Source organism: Bombina bombina, chromosome 7 (assembly GCF_027579735.1).
Source record: "Bombina bombina isolate aBomBom1 chromosome 7, aBomBom1.pri, whole genome shotgun sequence".
In the NCBI taxonomy this organism is placed as follows: Eukaryota; Metazoa; Chordata; class Amphibia; order Anura; family Bombinatoridae; genus Bombina; species Bombina bombina.
The window spans coordinates 63,144,647-63,163,615 of NC_069505.1; the positions used below are offsets into that span (position 1 = coordinate 63,144,647).

Genomic DNA, 18,969 nt, shown 5'->3' on the forward strand with positions numbered 1-18,969 from the left:
TACTTATATATTTATGTGTTTATATGTGTATATACAGATATTAAACACATACATATATATGTATATAAGCATATACATATACTGTATATTTATGTGTTTATAGGTGTATATACAGATATTAAACACATACATATATATGTATATAAGCATATACATATACTGTATATTTATGTGTTTATAGGTGTATATACAGATATTAAACACATACATATATATGTATATAAGCATATACATATACTGTATATTTATGTGTTTATAGGTGTATATACAGATATTAAACACATACATATATATATATATAAGCATATACATATACTGTATATTTACAGGGAACCCCCAGTCCCCATAGACCCCAATTTAAAGGCACTTTTCAGTGCCCCACACCGGGCTCACTTTAATACCTTAAAACAGCTTTGTGCAATTATATTATAAAAAATAAAGATGGTCATCATTTTTAACCATAACATTGGACAAAACTATTTATTTTGGAGGCAATTGGGGAACATTTTAAAATTAACCAGAGGTCTGAACTCTGGTTAATTTTTGCAGCGCTAATTGCTACCGTGAGCTTGCTTGTTATTTATCGAGCGCCTGTAAATGGGCGAATTTGCTTTACGGGCATGCCATAAATATGCGATCCACTTGTATACTAGCCCTAAATAAATTTATATTAAATTATGCAATTAATTTGTGCTTAAGTACTATTTGTGATTACATTTTTGCACAGCCATAACGTTGTAGCCACCAATAAGCAGCTAGGACCCAGTACATCATTGCTGCACCTGAACCTACCTAGGTATACTTTTCATCAAAAGATACCAAGAGAATAAATTAAATGTGATAATACAAGTCTTTTAAAAATGACATGTTCTATCTGAATCATCAAAGTGTAATTTTGACTTTCACATACATTTTAAATGTCACCTAGAGGTTTTGGTATCAAACGGTTGGATTTAAGAGCTTTTCATGAGAAACGTGTTTTTATTTTCTTCATTCGAACAGTCTGAGCGGCTTTTTCAATCACTTGTGTGTAAGCTTTTCTCAGGTTGCCTTTTTAAAAATACTCTTTATAGCCCTTTTAAAAGGAACAAAAGAAATGATTCATATAAATGAATAATATAGAACAACCACCAACGAGACAATAACTGCTTAACGTGTGTGTGTGTAGGAGTGATGGCAGGAACCCCCCAGGTAAACTCTTCCTCACTAGACTGATGTTCCTCTGAATACTGCAGAATGCACTTTATCCGATCTTACTATTCTGGTACCTAATGAATAATGCTCTTTAACTGCACTGCTGATACATTTGTCAGGAATACTAGCGGTGCCTTTGTCTGACAGATGACAGACAACCCTCGTTTGAATCAAACAAAACAAAAAACGTGTTTGATGCCTACTGTAGCTTAAAGGGACAGGCTAGTCAAAATTAAACTTTTATGATTCAGATAGAGTAGCAATTTTAAGCAACTTTCTTATTTACTCCTATTATCAAATTTTCTTCGTTCTCTTGGTATCTTTATTTGAAGGAGCAAGAATCTAAGCTTAGGAGCCGGCCCATTTTAGGTTCAGCACCTGGGTAGGTATAAATGTAGCCACCAATCAGCAATTGCTATTCAAGTGCTGAACCAAAAATGGGACAGCTCTTAAGCTTACATTCTTGTCAAATAAAGATACCAAGAGAACGAAGAAAAATCGATAATAGCAGTAAATTAGAACGTTGCTTAAAATTGCTGCTCTATCTGAATCATGATTTTTTTTATTTTGACTAGACTATCCCTTTAAAGGGACATTGTACAACAGATTTTTCTTTGCATAAATGTTTTGTAGATGATCCATTCATATAGCCCATCTTTATTATTTGTAATAACATTGTGCTGATTTGCAGACTCCTAACCAAGCCCCAAAGTATCAGATGTAGACCCAAGTCTACAGATCCCTGCAGCTGCTGTTTGCATAATCTGTCTTTTAATATTCAGGAGAGGGGGTAGGTCTGCTCTCCCTGCTTTTTCAGCCCCTTTCAATGGGTGTCCCAGCCTAACCTCATCAACAGTGCTAAACTGGGAGCTTCTAAGTATTTTTTTTAAAAGGTTTTAGAATGGATTTTTAGATCAGTTTCTGTGCATATTCTTCTTTATAATAGTGTCTATTACATGCAGTTATATGAAAATTGTTGTATACTGTCCCTTTAAAAGGGACTTATACGTTAAGATTTAAACTTTTATAATTCAATTTAAAGGGGAAGTAAAGTAAAAAATAAACTTTCAGCATTCAAATAGAGCCTGCAGTTTTAAACAACTTTCTAATTTACTTCTATTATCTAATCTGCGTTTTTCTATTGATATCCTTTGTTGAAGAAGCAACAATGCATGACTGAGAGCTAGCTTAACACATCCAGTAAGCCTATGACAAGCAGTGTAAATGTGCAGTCACCAATCAGCAGCTAGCTCCTAGTAGTGCATTGCTGCTCCTGAGTCTACCTAGATATGCTTTTCAATAAAGGGTACCAAGAGAATAAAGCAAATTAAATAATAGAAGTAAACTGAAAAGTTGTTTAAACTTTTATGCTCCGTCTGAATCATGAAAAGTTTAATTTCGACATTACTGTCTTCTTAAAGGGACATTAAACTCTAAATAAATTCTAGATAGAACGAAGCATCAAAGAAAAGATTAGTCTGTGAATAACATGTAGATGTATTTTTAATGTTTCATTAGCTGTTTAAAAAGTGACAAAATAAGTGTAAAGTTTTAGTGTCTATAAAACAATGGGAGCTGCCATGTTGTAACTTAGGTTACCTTCTCTGCTGTGGCCAATTAGGGACAGTTATAAATAGGTCACTAGAGTGTGCAGCCAATGGTTGTGTGGAATATAACAGTGTTCTGCACTTACATTTCTAACAGGAACTGAAAAGCTCACAATTTCAGAATGGAATTACAGGAAAAGGGGGAAAAATAATGAAAGCAAATTGCAGAATTGTTATATAAATACATTCAATTTATCGTTTTATATTATTGACTCAAAGTATTTAATGTCCCTTTAAGAAAAAAATCTAATTACATATCTTATCAAATTTAAAGGGTCAGTCAACTTTTAAACTGACTTCTATAATCATATTTCCTTTGTTCTTTTAGTATCTAGGAAATCTAGGTAGGCTCATAGGTGCTCAGGAGCATGCATGTTTATTTTACTGTCCTATGACAGCAGTGTTTGCAGCATTGTTTGTAGCCGTGTTATACATTGTTGCAAACACTGCTGTCATAGGACAGTAAAATAAACATGCATGCTCCTGAGCACCTATGAGCCTTCCTCTTATCTCTTCAAACAAGGATATGAAAAAACCAATGTAAAAAGCAAAAGTGAATTGGAAAGTTGATTAAAATGGCCTATTATATCTAAAAAACTTTATTTTCATTGCCTGTTCCATCTAAATCATGAAAGATTCATTTGCACTAACTTTTACCTTTAAAGGGATATGAAACCCAAATTTTTTTCTTTAATAGTTCAGATAGAGCATGCAATTTTAAGCAACTTTCTAATTTACTCCTATTATCAATTTGCCTTTGTTCTCTTGCTATCTTTATTTATTTAAAAAGCAGGAATGTAAAGCTTAGGAGCTGGACCATTTTTGTTTCAGCACCTGGGTAGTTTTCATATCATTGTAAGGGTAGTTTGTTTGTTTTAAACTAGTACCAGTGGCTCAAAGGCTCTGAGATGATGCATTTTGCTTCATCCCAAAACTTGTCAGGGATCTCCACACTTTCCTTAAGACTATTGATATCAGGGGCGGAGCTACAAAGGTTTCAATGTAGAGAGGGCAGGAACCTCTAGGGGTTCTGGTTTTGCTATAGGGAGGCGGGGGGGGGGCTGGTGTCACCTGCATCATGTCTGGTCCCTCTGTGTGTCCACCTATGGAAAAAAAGGCTCACAGTGTATGGATTTACCTTTATGGTTTACAAAATGGTGCCACCTTATTTGTACAAGAAGTGCATGGCATCTGGTACAGACTAACTCAGGGGAAGGATGATTTATAGTGACAGAGAAGTAGCTACTCTTGTTTTTATGTGACTGCTCCTCCTGTAAAGGATCATAAATGACACTGTTGAAATGGGGGCCCATCACAGCCTTTGCTTGGGGCCCAGTAAGGTCAAGCTATGCACCTGGTAGACATTTTACATTTAATACTTTCAATCATCTCTCATACAAAAGCAGCTAATACAAAGAACCCCCCCCCCCCCAGCAGGGCACAATAAGAAAACAATTGTTTTTTCCAGCAGTTTACAAAGTCACCTGACAGTTTCTGGAGTCTGCAGTGTTTAGAGATTATTTTACCTGGGGATTCTCTCTTCACCCCTCAGCAACATAGAAACCTTTCAATCTCCAACAATTGCACTTTGTGTTTATTTTTTATGCATCATTTTATTTTTTTAAACCATAATTCTTTCCCACCTCTTCCTCTTCTTCTAATATTATAGCGTCACAGTCCCTTGAAGCAGCAGTGAGAAGCAATATATATATTACAGTTATAGACAATCAATATTCATTTGTCTCTTAGGGACTCCACATACAATACTTTAAATTAATTCTGTTCTACTCTCATTTCTATTAGTTTATCATTTTTAAAGTTTTATTTCATATACCAGTAGTTCAATTTATTTCGAAGTAAATATGTTTAACCCTAAAAAGGCACTAGATGTGAATAACAAAATTACAATGTTGTTTTTCCCCTTAAAGGGATAGGTAACTCACATTTTGTTCTTCATTCAGATAGTGTATGTAATTTGAAAAATTTGCCAATTTACATGGTTTTATTTAAAGGGCCATAATACCCAAATGTTTAAACACTTGAAAGTGATGCAGCATAGCTGTAAAAAGCTGACTAGAAAATATCACATGAACATCTCTATGTAAAAAAGAAATATATTTTACCTCAAACGTTCCTCAGTAGTCACATCCCATGAGATTTCACTTAACTCTCATGAGATCACAGTAAAAGAGTTCATGACCACTGCACTGCTGATGCTGATTGGCTGCTGTTCATTTCTTCGTTTTTTTTATTTTTTTTTACCTGCAGCTGGGAGCAGCTGAGTATAACTTTTTACACAGAACTTACTCTGCTGAGCTGAGGAGGTTGTTAGGTAAAATATCTTCCTTTTTTACGTAGAGATGCTCAGGTGATATTTTCCTGTCAGCTTTTTATAGTTATACTGCATCAGTTTCAAGTGATTTAGCATATGAGTATTGTGTCCCTTTAATCTGCTTCATTCTCTTGGTATCATTTGCTCCTTTAGTAACCATTAAGCAGATAAGGACAGTGAAATCAAAATGAAACGTTCATGATTCAGATAGAATAAGCCAAGTTAAAAAACTTTCCTATATATCTCTATTATTATCAAACTTGCTTTTTTCCTCTTTGCATCCTTTGTAAATCTAGTTAGCATGATAGGGGCTCAGGAGTGTGCACGTGTGTTTGCATTCTATGGCAACAGTGTCAATACAAACATTATTGCAAACACGGTAAACAGAGTCCTGTTTATATTAGATCAGAGAAATTATTAGAGAAACATATGGTGGTCTCTGAGGGACAGCAGGAGAGAGCTCAGAATTATGGACTGTTCCTCTCAAACAGAGACAGTTGAGAGATCTGGTATTTTAAAGAATGCACTTCTATTATCAAATTTACACCATTATTTTGGTATCCTTTGTTGAAAAGCATACCTAGGTAGGCTCAAGGTCAGCAAAGCAATGATTAGCCAGATGTGTTCAGTAGTGCTTTGATGCCCTGGAGCTGAATTTAACTATGTGTTTAACACCTGTACAGTTATATGCAAGCAATAGCATGATAATAAAATACTCTAAGATATTTAAGATGATGTGAGATCAAAGTAAAACATAAGAACATTTACATCTAATAATAAATCCCATATCCCTATAAACCTGTATGTGCTGTGCATTTGGTGAAATAAAGTGAATTTTTCAGATAATAAAGTTAGAAATATTTAATAAATCCGATGGCAGAAGCAGCTGAATTAGGGGGTGGCTATATGGAGCTGTACAGCTATTCGTCTTATCTCTCAGAAGGCACCTAATGAGGGAACTAACTGATGTTCTACTTTAAAAAAGGGCTAGATTACTAGTGGAGCGCAATTGAGATCTCTTGCACTTGCGTTAACTTCGCTAGACGGAGGCTTTTTGCGCTTATATTACAAGTTGAAAGTAAATCGTGTATAAGCAAAAACCAGACCGATGTAAAAAGTTGAACTTTGAATAACGCAACTGCATTAACATTCTCCCTTCGGTGTACATTTATTAAGTGTCTAGCGGACATGATTTGCTATAGCGCATCATGTCCGCTCAACATCGCTAAATGCCGACAGCATACGCTGCCTGCATTTATCATTGCACAAGCATTTCTAGTGAAATTAATATTTCACATTGTAATGTTCTTCAAACACAGAACAATGCATTTTTTATTGTGTGTGTATATATATATTATATACCTATACCTATTTCTATAGACAAAGAGGTATAGATATGTATTACCTTAACAGTATCCAAAATATATAGAAATATATATATTTAATAATAAAAAGTACATTATTTTCTATGTGAAGAACAAAGGAATGTTTGGGGTTCGCAACTTAGAACTAATGCGGTCGGGTTAGCACACGTGAAGAGTTGCTAACTTCAATGTGTGTTATTCAAATATTAAATATAAACTATTAAAAATAATAATAAAAAACTCTTTCAAATTATTATGCATTGGACATTGGAATGTGAACTATTCATATTTTCATGTCGGATTAGAGCATCGGGTTTGCGCGCGAGTAGGGTGTTAGTTTTTTTTTCCACTTTTGCTCTATTGACTGCTATGGAATAGGTTATCGCGCACGCAATATTCTAAGTTCGGCTTTTTGTGCTCGTCGGGTTAGTGCGAGCGTAATAATATTTTACTTTCAACTCATAATACAAGCGCAACCCAATACACGCAAAAACTGACTTCTGGCACAATTAGCACTCTAGCAAAAACACTAAATGAATGGCCCATAATAAGAAAACATTGATTTAAAGGGAAAGTCAAAAGTAAATATTAATGATTCAGATTTTAGACAACTTGAAAATTTACTTCTATTATCAAATTTGTTTTGTTCTATTGTTATCCTTTGTTGAAGAGAAAGCCTAGGTAGGTTGATAGGAGCTTATGGAAGCATTGTTAGTAACTATGTATACCATTGGTATAAACATTGTTGCAAACACTGCTGCCAAATGGCTAAAGACACATGCATGATCCTGAGCTCACCTAGGATTACTTTTAAAGTGAAGGTAAATTTTGATGAATTAGTGCCCGGTTTTTAATAATCCTATTAAAAACAAGGGCACTTTAATTCATCAAAATTGACATTTCATTGTTTTCTTCAAAAACTTACCTTTTAATTCTGGCAGCCGCTGCAGCGCTTCCTCAGCCCGTCGCAAGCCGTCTTCGCAGGTCCAAAATTATGAATCCGGCTTCCTCCAATCACGGGGTTGCATCAGGCCAAGATTCCCTGGGGGGAAGCCGTGATTGGAGGAAGCCGGATTCGTCATATCTGACGTCTGCAGAGGTTTCCGACGGCCGTGGGAATCGCCGGAGTGGCTGCCAGAATGAAAAGGTACGTTTTTGAAGAAAAAGAGTGAAATGTCAATTTTGATAAATTAAAGTGCCCTTGTTTTTAATAGGATTATTAAAAACTGGGCACTAATTAATCAAAATTGACCTTCACTTAAAACAAAGAATACTAAGAAATCTGTGTAAAACTGATTATAGAAGTAAATTGGAAAGCTGTCACGTTTTATCCAATCCATTTTAGTTTAATTCTTACTTTACTATACCTTTAAGGATTACATTTTTTAAATGGAATGCCCTATTTAAGATTAAACAAAGGAAACCATTGACTACAAAGCCCTTTTATAACTTCAGAAAGACAAATGGCCAGATTACAAGTGGAGAGCTAAATATCGCTTTCACGAAAGCGATATTAGTGCTCCACTGAATAAAACCAGCGCACGCTAATATGCACTGGTATTAGAAGTTAACAGTAATGTGAACGTGAGCTTGCACATTGTAAATATTTATGTATATAACAATATACATATAAAGGTAAGTGTTTATATGTGTATATACACATATTAACACATAACTATATATATGTATATAAGCACATACATATACATTTTCAGTGCTGGTTTATTTCTAACACCCCACAGCCATCAATTTTATTCCCCATAAACTGCTGAGTGCAGTTTTGTTTTGTTTTTAAATAAATGCTTCCTTGATTTAAAAAAACAACAAAAAACTAACACTTGATTTCAGGCGCATTTGGGGCACATTTATAAAATTAAACAGAGATCTGATCTCTGTTTAATTTTAAAAAAGAGTGTAGGATCTAGGGAGCGCCTCGGGATGGGTGAAGGGTAACAAAATATTAAACTAGTATATAAATAGTACACAATTGATTAAGTGTATTAAAATTAAATAACTAAAGTGTAGTTGTATCAGATTTTATTATACAATATATTAACAGCTAAAAATAATTGACCAGTCATACAAAATCTTAACATAAAAACATATCTATGTGATTTTATCCACGTTTTTTTAACGGTTTTACTCATATTAGAAATATTTTGTGTGTGTTATTAGTTTCAAATTTACGATACATGGATCCATGACTGTTTTTATGTTAAGATTTTGTATGACTGGTCAATTATTTTTAGCTGTTAATATATTGTATAATAAAATCTGATACAACTACACTTTAGTTATTTAATTTTAATACACTTAATCAATTGTGTACTATTTATATACTAGTTTAATATTTCGTTACCCTTCGCCCATCCCGAGGCGCTCCCTAGATCCTACACTCTTTTCTAATTATTTCCAAGATATACTAGGTATCTTGATTTTAGGGAGCTTGAAGGAAATATACTGAGAGGGCGCTGTGAGACACCCCCCTTTTAAATGTCTCTGCTTAATTTTATAAGCGCCACTTGTAAAGGGTGGCTATTTGCAGGAAGGCGATAAATTAGCGCTCAATTTGTAACCTAGCCCAAAATAAGAGCTAAAAGTAATTTGTCAGCATGTAGGAAAAACCATCAAATTGTATATTTATAAAGAAAGAGGATTATAAATGATTGTTTATAGTAAAATAATAGTTACCAAAGGACACATACTATAAAACTGCTAATATCTAAAATTCTGGTGCAGATTTTTATTTATAAAATAATCTATTACACCAGTGGTCTTACAATGATTGTGCAGATGTATAGGAAAGTGACTTGATTGTGTAGCTAATCTACTACACCTCTTGTGTAGTCTTCAGCTGTAGACCAGTTGGTATTCATTACTAATCAGATGGCTGTGATAAAGTAACCGATCTGTACTCAGCAGAATACTGTTTTGGGTGGATGAATGTGTCCCTTTTTTGTAAACATTTATATAATAATATTTCACTTGGTGCTTAGAAACTGTCCTGCTAATCCTTTTTGTACGTAATACAAGGCCCTATATAATATTTGGTTGCCCTGCCTGTCTGACTGAGTGATGATGGAAAGGCTGATGATGGATTTTCTGGAACTCACTTGTTTCGACTGAGATTTCCGGATGCTAGGTGACTTTGAACGGTATGCCATCGACCTCTTCCCGCTTTACCAAGGCCTTGCTCGTTGTGGTGGCTTTGAGAAGACATACTGATCTTCATATTCTCACCACGAAATTGCTTGTCCCCCAGCCGTCCATCTTTATCCAGCAACCCTGATGTACTGCATGCAGCAGACTTACTACCGGACAACACAGTTCCACTGCGATGTGCACACGTGCAAAGAAAGGACACGCAAATATAAACAGAAACACAACAGAAAGGAAAAACAAGGACGCACAAAGAAAGAGAGAAAGAGAAAGAGATCAGCACTGCAAAACGAAACAAAATAACTCAAAGCGTCTGTCGTTAGAAGAGGGAGAAAATACGGCAGCCCAGGAATGATGACGGTAAAAATTTCCACATCTCAAGAAACAACAAAGGGTTAACATGGAAAAATCTGTCGGGAAAGGCACCAGACAGTCAGCCAGCCACAGGAAGAAAGAGGCGTGTTAGTGATTCAGACTACACAGTGCGGATGTACAGCACATTTGCTTTAACGGGCAACCCTTCCTCGCATTACAATGTAGAGGGAAGAGAGGCTTGGGGAATCTGGAGAAGGAGGCGCGTCCGTTAGTGGAAGCTAGGAGGGGTTGCTCGTCTCCATGGCTTATATGCCCATGGGTGTGAAGTGGAGCGGGGGTTAGAGGAGCGGGTGGGAGGAAGTGCGTGAGAGGTGTCGGGGAGTTGTACATACTCACTACATACGACCATACCAGGAAATAGAGAGACTCACTTGAGGGCCAGTCTTGGGTCACCATAGGGGGCGTAAGGTGAAATGTTTAGGATAAACTCCTTGGGAGGGTAGGAGCTCCATTTCTGGTGGGCTGTGCTGTCATTGTTATTCCAAAAGTCTTTGTCTAGATCACTAAATCAGCAGAAAAAGAGAAAAAAAACAAAAAAAAGAAATACTAAAAAAAAACGGAATCCCTGGAATGGAGCGATGGAGGAGGAAGGGAATTAGTGTCACTGAGTGGTCTGTAGGTGTGGGGGACACACAGGGATGGGAGAGAGTGTTGTTCTGTTAATTAATGGAAATTAAGGCACTCTGGTTCCATGTAGGTTCTGTGGGGGAGGAAATTAATACAATATAGTTTATCATAGCTAGACAGTGCTGGCAGCGGATTCCATGGCTAAAGGCAAGCAAGAAACATTGATTATGTCACAGAGGCATGTCACCTATCTGTTTGCCTCTTTTGTACATCCAAACACAAATTAATTAGCCTGTTTTGTGTAACAGTCAACGTGCACAATATCTGAATCAGGAGGTTCTTTTAATTAAAAAAGGTTATGGAGCCCTCATGCAATCCTTTATTTGCGCCAACAAGAAGGGCAAAGTGCACTGTTAGATTGCTTCTTCAGTTTATTAACAAGATGCCAAAAGACCTGAGCAGATTTTGCAAGTCTTATGACGGAAAGCAGTTTCTCCCACTCGTTAAAAGATCCACGGTATTCACTCACCCTAACCTTTAAATAAAATGTACTCAGATACTATAAATAGACCCTGTTTTAATTACAATAAGACACAAAATATATTTCCCTTTGCATCTAGCAGTTCAGCATCAAATTGTCTGTTTAAATAGATCAGTAAGTCCAGTGATCTTATCATGTATTGTCATTAGTATTCCCCAAACCCAGAAGGCTTATTTAAAAAAAAAGACGTTTTGCTGCATATTTTACATGGCAAAAGGACAGTAAACACCTTGTAAATCGGGGTGGGGAGAACATCAGTTATTTTTTTAATTGAAATCAGATTTTCTTTTTATTTAAATAGGATTTTTTTTTTAAAACAAAATGCTTTGTGAGCAAAAATCTGTCTAAAGATAGTTTCTTTTTAATATGCATTATAATCTAAAGATTATTCACCCTGAAATATAAATTGGTTTCATGTTATATAGCTAGATGTTGTATATTCATGGCTGTAATGTATATTTTTTGGGGTAAATTAGTTTCATTAAACCATTCACAACGTTATGCTCCCCCAGAGGTTTCTGTAAGATTATTTTTGGATTTTTTTTCTATCTTGATGATATTATCACATTTTGGGCCAGATCATAAGTGGAGCGCAAAATATCGCTTTCGCTAAATACCATCAAATGCCAATGTGCACTGGTAATTTAGGTGAGGTGCAATGCGAACGCGATCTCGCGTTCCTATTGCACAGAAGCTTTGCGCTTCCATAGGCTCCAATGAGAGCCTTGTTTTCATGCCGTGAGACATGGTATGAGAACTAGTACAGTGTAGGGGGTAAAGTCGTGCAGCGATGGGCAGTAAATGTAAATATATATGTACTGTATATGAATATATACATATATATTTATGGGTTAATATGTGTTTATGCACATATTAACACATAAATAACATAATTTATGTAAGAACTTACCTGATAAATTCATTTCATGGTGGCGAGAGTCCACAAGCTAATTAGTGAGGGAATATACATTTCTACCAGGAGGGGGCAAAGTTTCCCAAACCTCAAATGCCTATAAATACACCTCCCACCTCACTCATACCTCAGTTTAACGTATAGCCAAGTTAGTGAGGTGTATAAGGAGTAAAAGCATTAAAATAGGAAAAATAATGTTATTTATACAAAAAAATTATAACCCCCAAAAAATTGGTTGGTGTCGTGGACTCTCGCCACCACGAAATTAAAATTAATTTATCAGGTAAGTTCTAACATAAATTATGTTTTCTTTCATATAGGTGGCGAGAGTCCATGAGCTAGTTACTGATGGGATATAGTACCCAAGATGTGGAAGTCCACGAGTAACTATAGAGGGAGGGATAAAATAAAAACAGCTATTTTCGCTGAGAAATTAAATCCAAAAAAATAATAAAGTTTTATTAAAAATTCAATAATATGCACTAGAATAAAACTGAGACAGCTACCTGAAGAACCTTTCTACCAAAAGCTGCTTCCGAAGAAGCAAAACTTCAAAATGGTAAAATTTAGTAAAGGTATGCAAATACCACCAAGGGGCTGATTTATCAATGTGTGGACGGACATGATCTACTATAGCGGATCATGTCCGACCCACATCGATAAATGCCGACAGCATACGCTGTTGGCATTTATCATTGAACAAGCATTCCTTGTGAAATGCTTGTGCAATGCCGCCCCTGTAGATTCGCAGCCAATCGGCCGCTAGCAGGGGGTGTCAATCATCCCGATCACAAAGAAATGGCAGAGGCTTTCTGACCTTTTCTAGAACCAGAAAAAATTACAAATAGACTAGAAGCCTTTCTGAAATCTTTAGTAACCTCAAAATAATATTTCAAAGCTCTTACCACATCCAAAGAATGTAAAGATCTTAAAAGAGAATTCTTAGGATTAGGACACAATACAGGAACAATAATTTCCCTACTAATGTTGTTAGAATTCACAACTTTAGGCAAAAATGTAAAATAAGTCTGCAAAACAGCTTTATCTTGATGGACAATCAGATAAGGAGACTCACAAGAGAGAGCAGACAATTTAGAAAGAGATAGCCAAAAGAAATAACACTTTCCAAGAAAGCAATTTAATGTCCAAAGAATGCATAGGGGCATATTTATCAAGGTCTGGTGGACCTGATCCGACACTGCGGATTAGGTCCGCCAGACCTCGCTGAATACGTATTCACAAGAGCTGCTGGTGCAACGCCGCCCCCTGCAGACTCGCGGCCAATGGGCCGCCAGCACGGGGGTGTCAATCAACCCAATCGTACTCGATCGGGTTGTATCGTGGCAATGTGTGTCCGCCTGCTCAGAGCAGGCGGACAGGTTATGGAGCAGCGGTCTTTGTGACTGCTGCTTCATAACTGCTGTTTCTGGCGAGTCTGAAGACTCGCCAGAAACAGGGGCCATCAAGCTCCATACGAAGCTTGTTAAATAGAGCCCATAGGCTCAAAAGGAGGAGAGATAGATTTAATAACAGGCTTGATAAGAGTCAAAGCCTGTACGAAACAGGGAGTAGCAGGAAGATTAGCAATCTTTCTGTGAAATAAAACAGAAAGAGCAGAGATTTGTCTCTTCAAAGTATTGGCAGACAAACCTTTATCCAAACCATCCTGAAGAAACTGAAGAATCCTAGGAATTTTAAAAGAATGCCAAGAATAATCATGAGTGGAACATATATATATACGGGTATATAATAGATATATTTGTTTGAAACAGGTTTACGAGCCTGTATCATAGTGTTAATCACTGAGTCAGAGAAACCTCTATGACTAAGGACTAAGCCTTCAATTTTCATGCCTTCAAATTTAGAGATTTGAATTCCGGATGGAAAAAACGGACCTTGAGACAGAAGGTCTGATCTTAGAGGAAGTGACCAAGGTTGGCAACTGGACATTCAGACAAGGTCCACATACCAGAACCTGTGAGACCATGCTGGTGCTATTAGAAACACATACGATTGTTCCATTATGATCTTTGAGATTACTCTTGGAAGAAGAACCAGAGGTGGAAAAATGTAAGCAGGTTGGTAAAACCAGGGAACTGCTAGAGCATCCATCGTTTCCGCCTGAGGTTTCCTGGACCTGGATTGGTATATGGGAAGTTTTTTGTTTAGACGAGAGGCCATCAGAGCTATGTCTGGAAGTCCCCACATCTGCACAATCTGATTGAATACATCTGGATGGGGAGACCACTCCCCCGGATGTAGTTTGATGGCTGAGATAATCCACTTCCCAATTGTCTACACCTGGGATATGAATTGCAGTGATTAGACAAGAGTTGGATTCCACCCTCAAAGTATTAGAGATACTTCTTTAATTGCTATGGGACTGTGAGTGCCCCCTTGATGATTGACATATGCCACTGTTGTGACATTGTCTGTTTGAAACCGAATATATGGTTCACTCTTTAGTAGAGGCCAAGCCTGAAAAGCTCTGAAAATAGAACAGAGTTCTAAGATATTGATTGGTAATCTCGCCTCTCGAGAATTCCAAACTCCTTGTGCTGTCAGAGACCCCCAGACAGCTCTCCAACCTGAGAGACTTGCATCTGTTGTGATCACAGTCCAGGTAGGACGAACAAAGGAGACTCCTTGAACAATAAGGTGATGCTTTAACCACCAATTTAGAGAGAGTTAAGTGTTGGGATTTCTGTGTATAATCCCTGCACCATTGGAGAGACATGCAAAGCTGTAGAGGTCTTATATTATAACAAGCAAAAGGGATCACATCCAATGCTGCAATCATAAGACCTAAAACCTCCATGTAGATAGCCACTGAAGAGAATGATAGAGACTGAAGGTTTAGACAAGCTGAAACCAATCTCAATCATCTCTTTTCTGTTAGGGATAGAGTCATGGACACTTAATCTATCTGGAAACCTATAAAGGTGACCATTATCTGAGGAATCAAGAAACACGTTGGTAAATTGATCCTCCAACCATGTTCTTGAAGAAACAACAACAGTTGTTTCGTGTGAGATTCTGCTAAATGTAAAGATTGAGCTAGTACCAAGATATCGTCCAAATAAGGAAACACCGCAATACCCTGCTCTCTGATTACAGATAGAAGGGCACCGAGAACCTTTGAGAATATTATGGTGCTGTTGCAAGGCCAAATGGAAGAGCAACAAATTGGTAATGCTTGTTTAGAAAGGAGAATCTCAGAAATAAATAGTGATCTGGATGAATCGGAATGTGAAAGTAAGCGTCCTGTAAGTCTATTGTGGACATAAACTGTCCTTGCTGTACAAAAGTTAGAATAGTCCTTATAGTCGCCATCTTGAAAGTTGGGACTCTTACAAAACAATTTAATGTTTTCAGATCCAAAATTGGTCTGAAAGAATTTTCCTTCTTTTGTACAATGAATAGATTTGAATAAAAACCCAATCCTTGTTCCTCCTGTGGAACTGGGACAATAACCCCTGAAAGTTCTAGATCTGAAACACATTTCAGAAAGGCTTGAGCTTTTACTGGTTTTTTTGGTACATGGATAAGTAAGAATCTTCCCATGGAGGTCTTAATCTGAATCCTGTTCGATACCCCTGAGAAATAATATTCTGAATCCACTGATTTTGGACAGAACTTTATCATCATGAGGTTTAAACTCCTAAATACCCAAAGTAAACAATACTTCCTTTAAGAGAGAGTGAATATATTCTATCTTAAATAAAAAAGATTTATCTATATCTGTCTCTGATGTGGCATCCTCTGAATCAGAGGAAACCTCATCAGTAGAAGATAAATCAGTATGCTGAAGGCCTAAATTCACTAGGCTTAGGAAAATGTTGCAAAACCCTTTTACGTTTATTTGAAGGCGGAATAGCCTTCTCTATAGCTGCAGCAATAAAATCTTTCATTTCTGCAGGAATACTTTGTACATTAGACTGAGATGGAATAACAGTGGGTGCATTTGTACTCATATATATATTATCAGCATTTAACAAATTGTCAGAACAAGAGCCACATAATTGAGTTGAAGAATTAAGATCAGCTTCTATATAACAAACATACTTAGCTTTAGCAGAAACGTGTTCAGGCAGCTCAAATCCTATGGTAACATCTGAGGCAGGTTCAGTTTGAGACATAATTGCAAAAAACAAAAAAAAATAAAAATTATTTTAAAACTGCAATTTTATATCCATGCTCCTATACATAACATATATAACAGGCTTGAGAGAATGGGACACAGAGCTAATAATTATAAAAGAGGCAACTGATTTATAAAAATAATGCTGCACAAAAAAGCGCTCAAAGCATTTACTGAGAGCACTGAATAAGCTGGGGCGGAGCTTATAACGCTAAAAAAAAGGCGGGAAATATTTGGTGCCAAAAAAACGGTGCAAAAAGATGACATGTTACGCATGATGTAATTAGCGTCATCACATGCACGTTTGCGTGCAAATTTTTAAAAAGTTCTACTATACTTAAAGCTGGTAAAAAAAAAAACGGCTTGCTGGGCAATATAAAAAGTTTTAAACAAAAATAAGCTGAACAGAATGGATTTACAATGCGGTTATGAGAGACATAAAAACACACATCTTCCAAATGTATAAATGAATTAATAGCTAAAGAAAAAAACCTATATGTTTCACAGACTCTACCAAACCTGACAAATATTTAGCCACTAATAAAAAAAAGTTGCTAAAAAAAAGAGCACTGAAATACTGACTCAAAGCACGTATACAAACAATATATAAAAACTTGTATTTAAAAAGTGCCCAATCCATAGCTGAGAGTGTCTTATATTAATAAAAAGTATATACTTACCGTGTAAGACACCCATCCACATATAGCAGACAGCCAAACCAGTACTGAAACATATCAGCAGAGGTAACAATACAAGAGTATATTATCGATCTATAAAGGGAGGCAGCAGATGAATCCCTGCGACTGATATACAGAGAGCCTGATGAAAAGCTTTCCTATAGGTGAAAACATGGTATCATCAGGCAATACTCCCTTTACATCCTTCAGACAAACACTGCACTTAGAGAGGAACTGGGCTTCAATATGCTTAGAAGCGCCTTTCACTGAAGAAATCAAGCACATCATACTTCACCACCTCCTAAGGAGGCAAAGTTTTTAAAACTGAGGTATGAGTGAGATGGGAGGTGTATTTATAGGCATTTAAGGTTTGGGAAACTTTGCCCCCTCCTAGTAGGAATGTATATCCCATCAGTAACTAGCTTGTGGACTCTTGTCATCTATATGAAAGAAATATATGTATATAAGTATACAGATATGTATTTACTAGGCACACACTGTTAACATAGACCTCATCAACAGTGCTAAATTGGGAGCTTCTAAGTAAGTTTTTAAAAGGTTTTATACTGGATTTTTATATCAGTATTTGTGCATATTATTCTTTATAGTAGTGTCTATTACATGCAGTTATATGAAAATTAGTGTATACTCTCCCTTTAAAAAACTTTTGGGAGCATACAGTTTTTAGATTTTAGATTTACTTCTATTATCAAATTCATTCTTCATTCTCTTGGTAACCTTTGTTGAAGGAGAGCAAATCTCTACTGGGAGCTAGCTGAACACATCGGGTGAGACAATAAGTAGCTAGCTCACAGAAGTTCATTGATTCTGAGCCTATCTATGTGTGCTTTTCAACAATGGATACTAAAAGAAATAAGCAAATTAGATAAGAGAAGTAAATTGAAAAAGTGTTAAAAATTGTGTGTTCTTTCTAAATCATGAAAGTTTAATTTTGACTGTCCCTTTAATGCCATTGCTCCCCTGCAAATCTTTGTACACAGAATCAACCCATACTAAGTTTCAAGAAGCTCAAGGAATAGAAGATTACTTGGAATGGAATAGATCTGCACAAGTGTGAGGGGGGAGGGGCAAACATTACACATTAAATATAATGTTATTGTTTTAGTTAAATAAAATTATTTATATTGTTATTATAAAGGTAATACATTTTCTCCTTCCAATAAAGTACAGCTAAAAAAATTATCAAATATGAAAGATTAAAGGGCCAGTAAACCTAGAAAATAATGTTATATAATTCTACACCTAGTGCAGAATTATATAACATCAGCCTAGCGCCAGATTTCTAAAGTGAAGGGCTAAATAGATATCTCGCAAAAAAAACAGAACGCCGCTCCTGGCTCTACTGAGCGGGTCTGTTTTCTTCTCCTAAGCGCATCGCAGGCACACTGTCTAATCACAGCACGCCCGATCGCGCTATTAAAATCCATGTGGATTCCAATTTTGGCTGGACTCTCCCTTTAAAGAGATATACGCGTCAAAATACGTTTGTTTTGAAATGCTTTGTGCTTTTTCAGTTTTCACAATTTTCAGAGTTAAAGGGATAGTAAAGTCAAAATTAAAGGGACACTGAACCCAAATTTTTTTTTTTGTGATTCAGATAGAGCATGCAATTTTAAGTAACTTTGTAATTTGTTCCTATTATCAATTTTTCTTTGTTCTCTTGCTTTCTTTATTTGAAAAAGAAGGCATCTAAGCTTTTTTTGGTTCAGACTCTGGACAGCACTTTTTTATTGGTGGATGAATTTATTCACCAATCAGCAAGGACAACCTAGGTTGTTCACCAAAAATGGGTCGGCATCTAAACTTACATTCTTGCATTTCAAATAAAGATAGCAAGAGAATGAAGAAAATTTGATAATAGGAGTAAATTAGAAAGTTGCTTAAAATTTAATTCTCTATCTGAATCACGAAAGAAAACATTTGGGTTCAGTGTCCCTTTTAAAATCTTTCATGATTCAGATTTTCAATTTACTTCTATTTTCAAATTTGCTTTGTTAGCTTGGTATCATTTGTTAAAGAGTTATGCTAGGTAGGTTGATAGGGGCTCAGGAGCGTGCACGTGTCTTTAACAGATGTCA

At 36.2% G+C, this 18,969-nt stretch overlaps 1 protein-coding gene across 1 annotated transcript in view; it reads right to left on the minus strand.

The window, feature by feature from the left end:
* The window catches only part of LOC128636223 (synaptotagmin-7-like), a 990,418-nt gene that overhangs the window by 326,099 nt on the left and 645,350 nt on the right, over positions 1 to 18,969 (minus strand). Inside the window, exons 4-5 of the mRNA XM_053689266.1 lie at positions 10,403 to 10,534; positions 9,611 to 9,829 (exon numbers count right to left, since the gene is read on the minus strand). Coding sequence (XP_053545241.1) covers positions 9,611 to 9,829; positions 10,403 to 10,534 — 351 coding nt within the window. The remainder of the gene's footprint in view (positions 1 to 9,610; positions 9,830 to 10,402; positions 10,535 to 18,969) is intronic.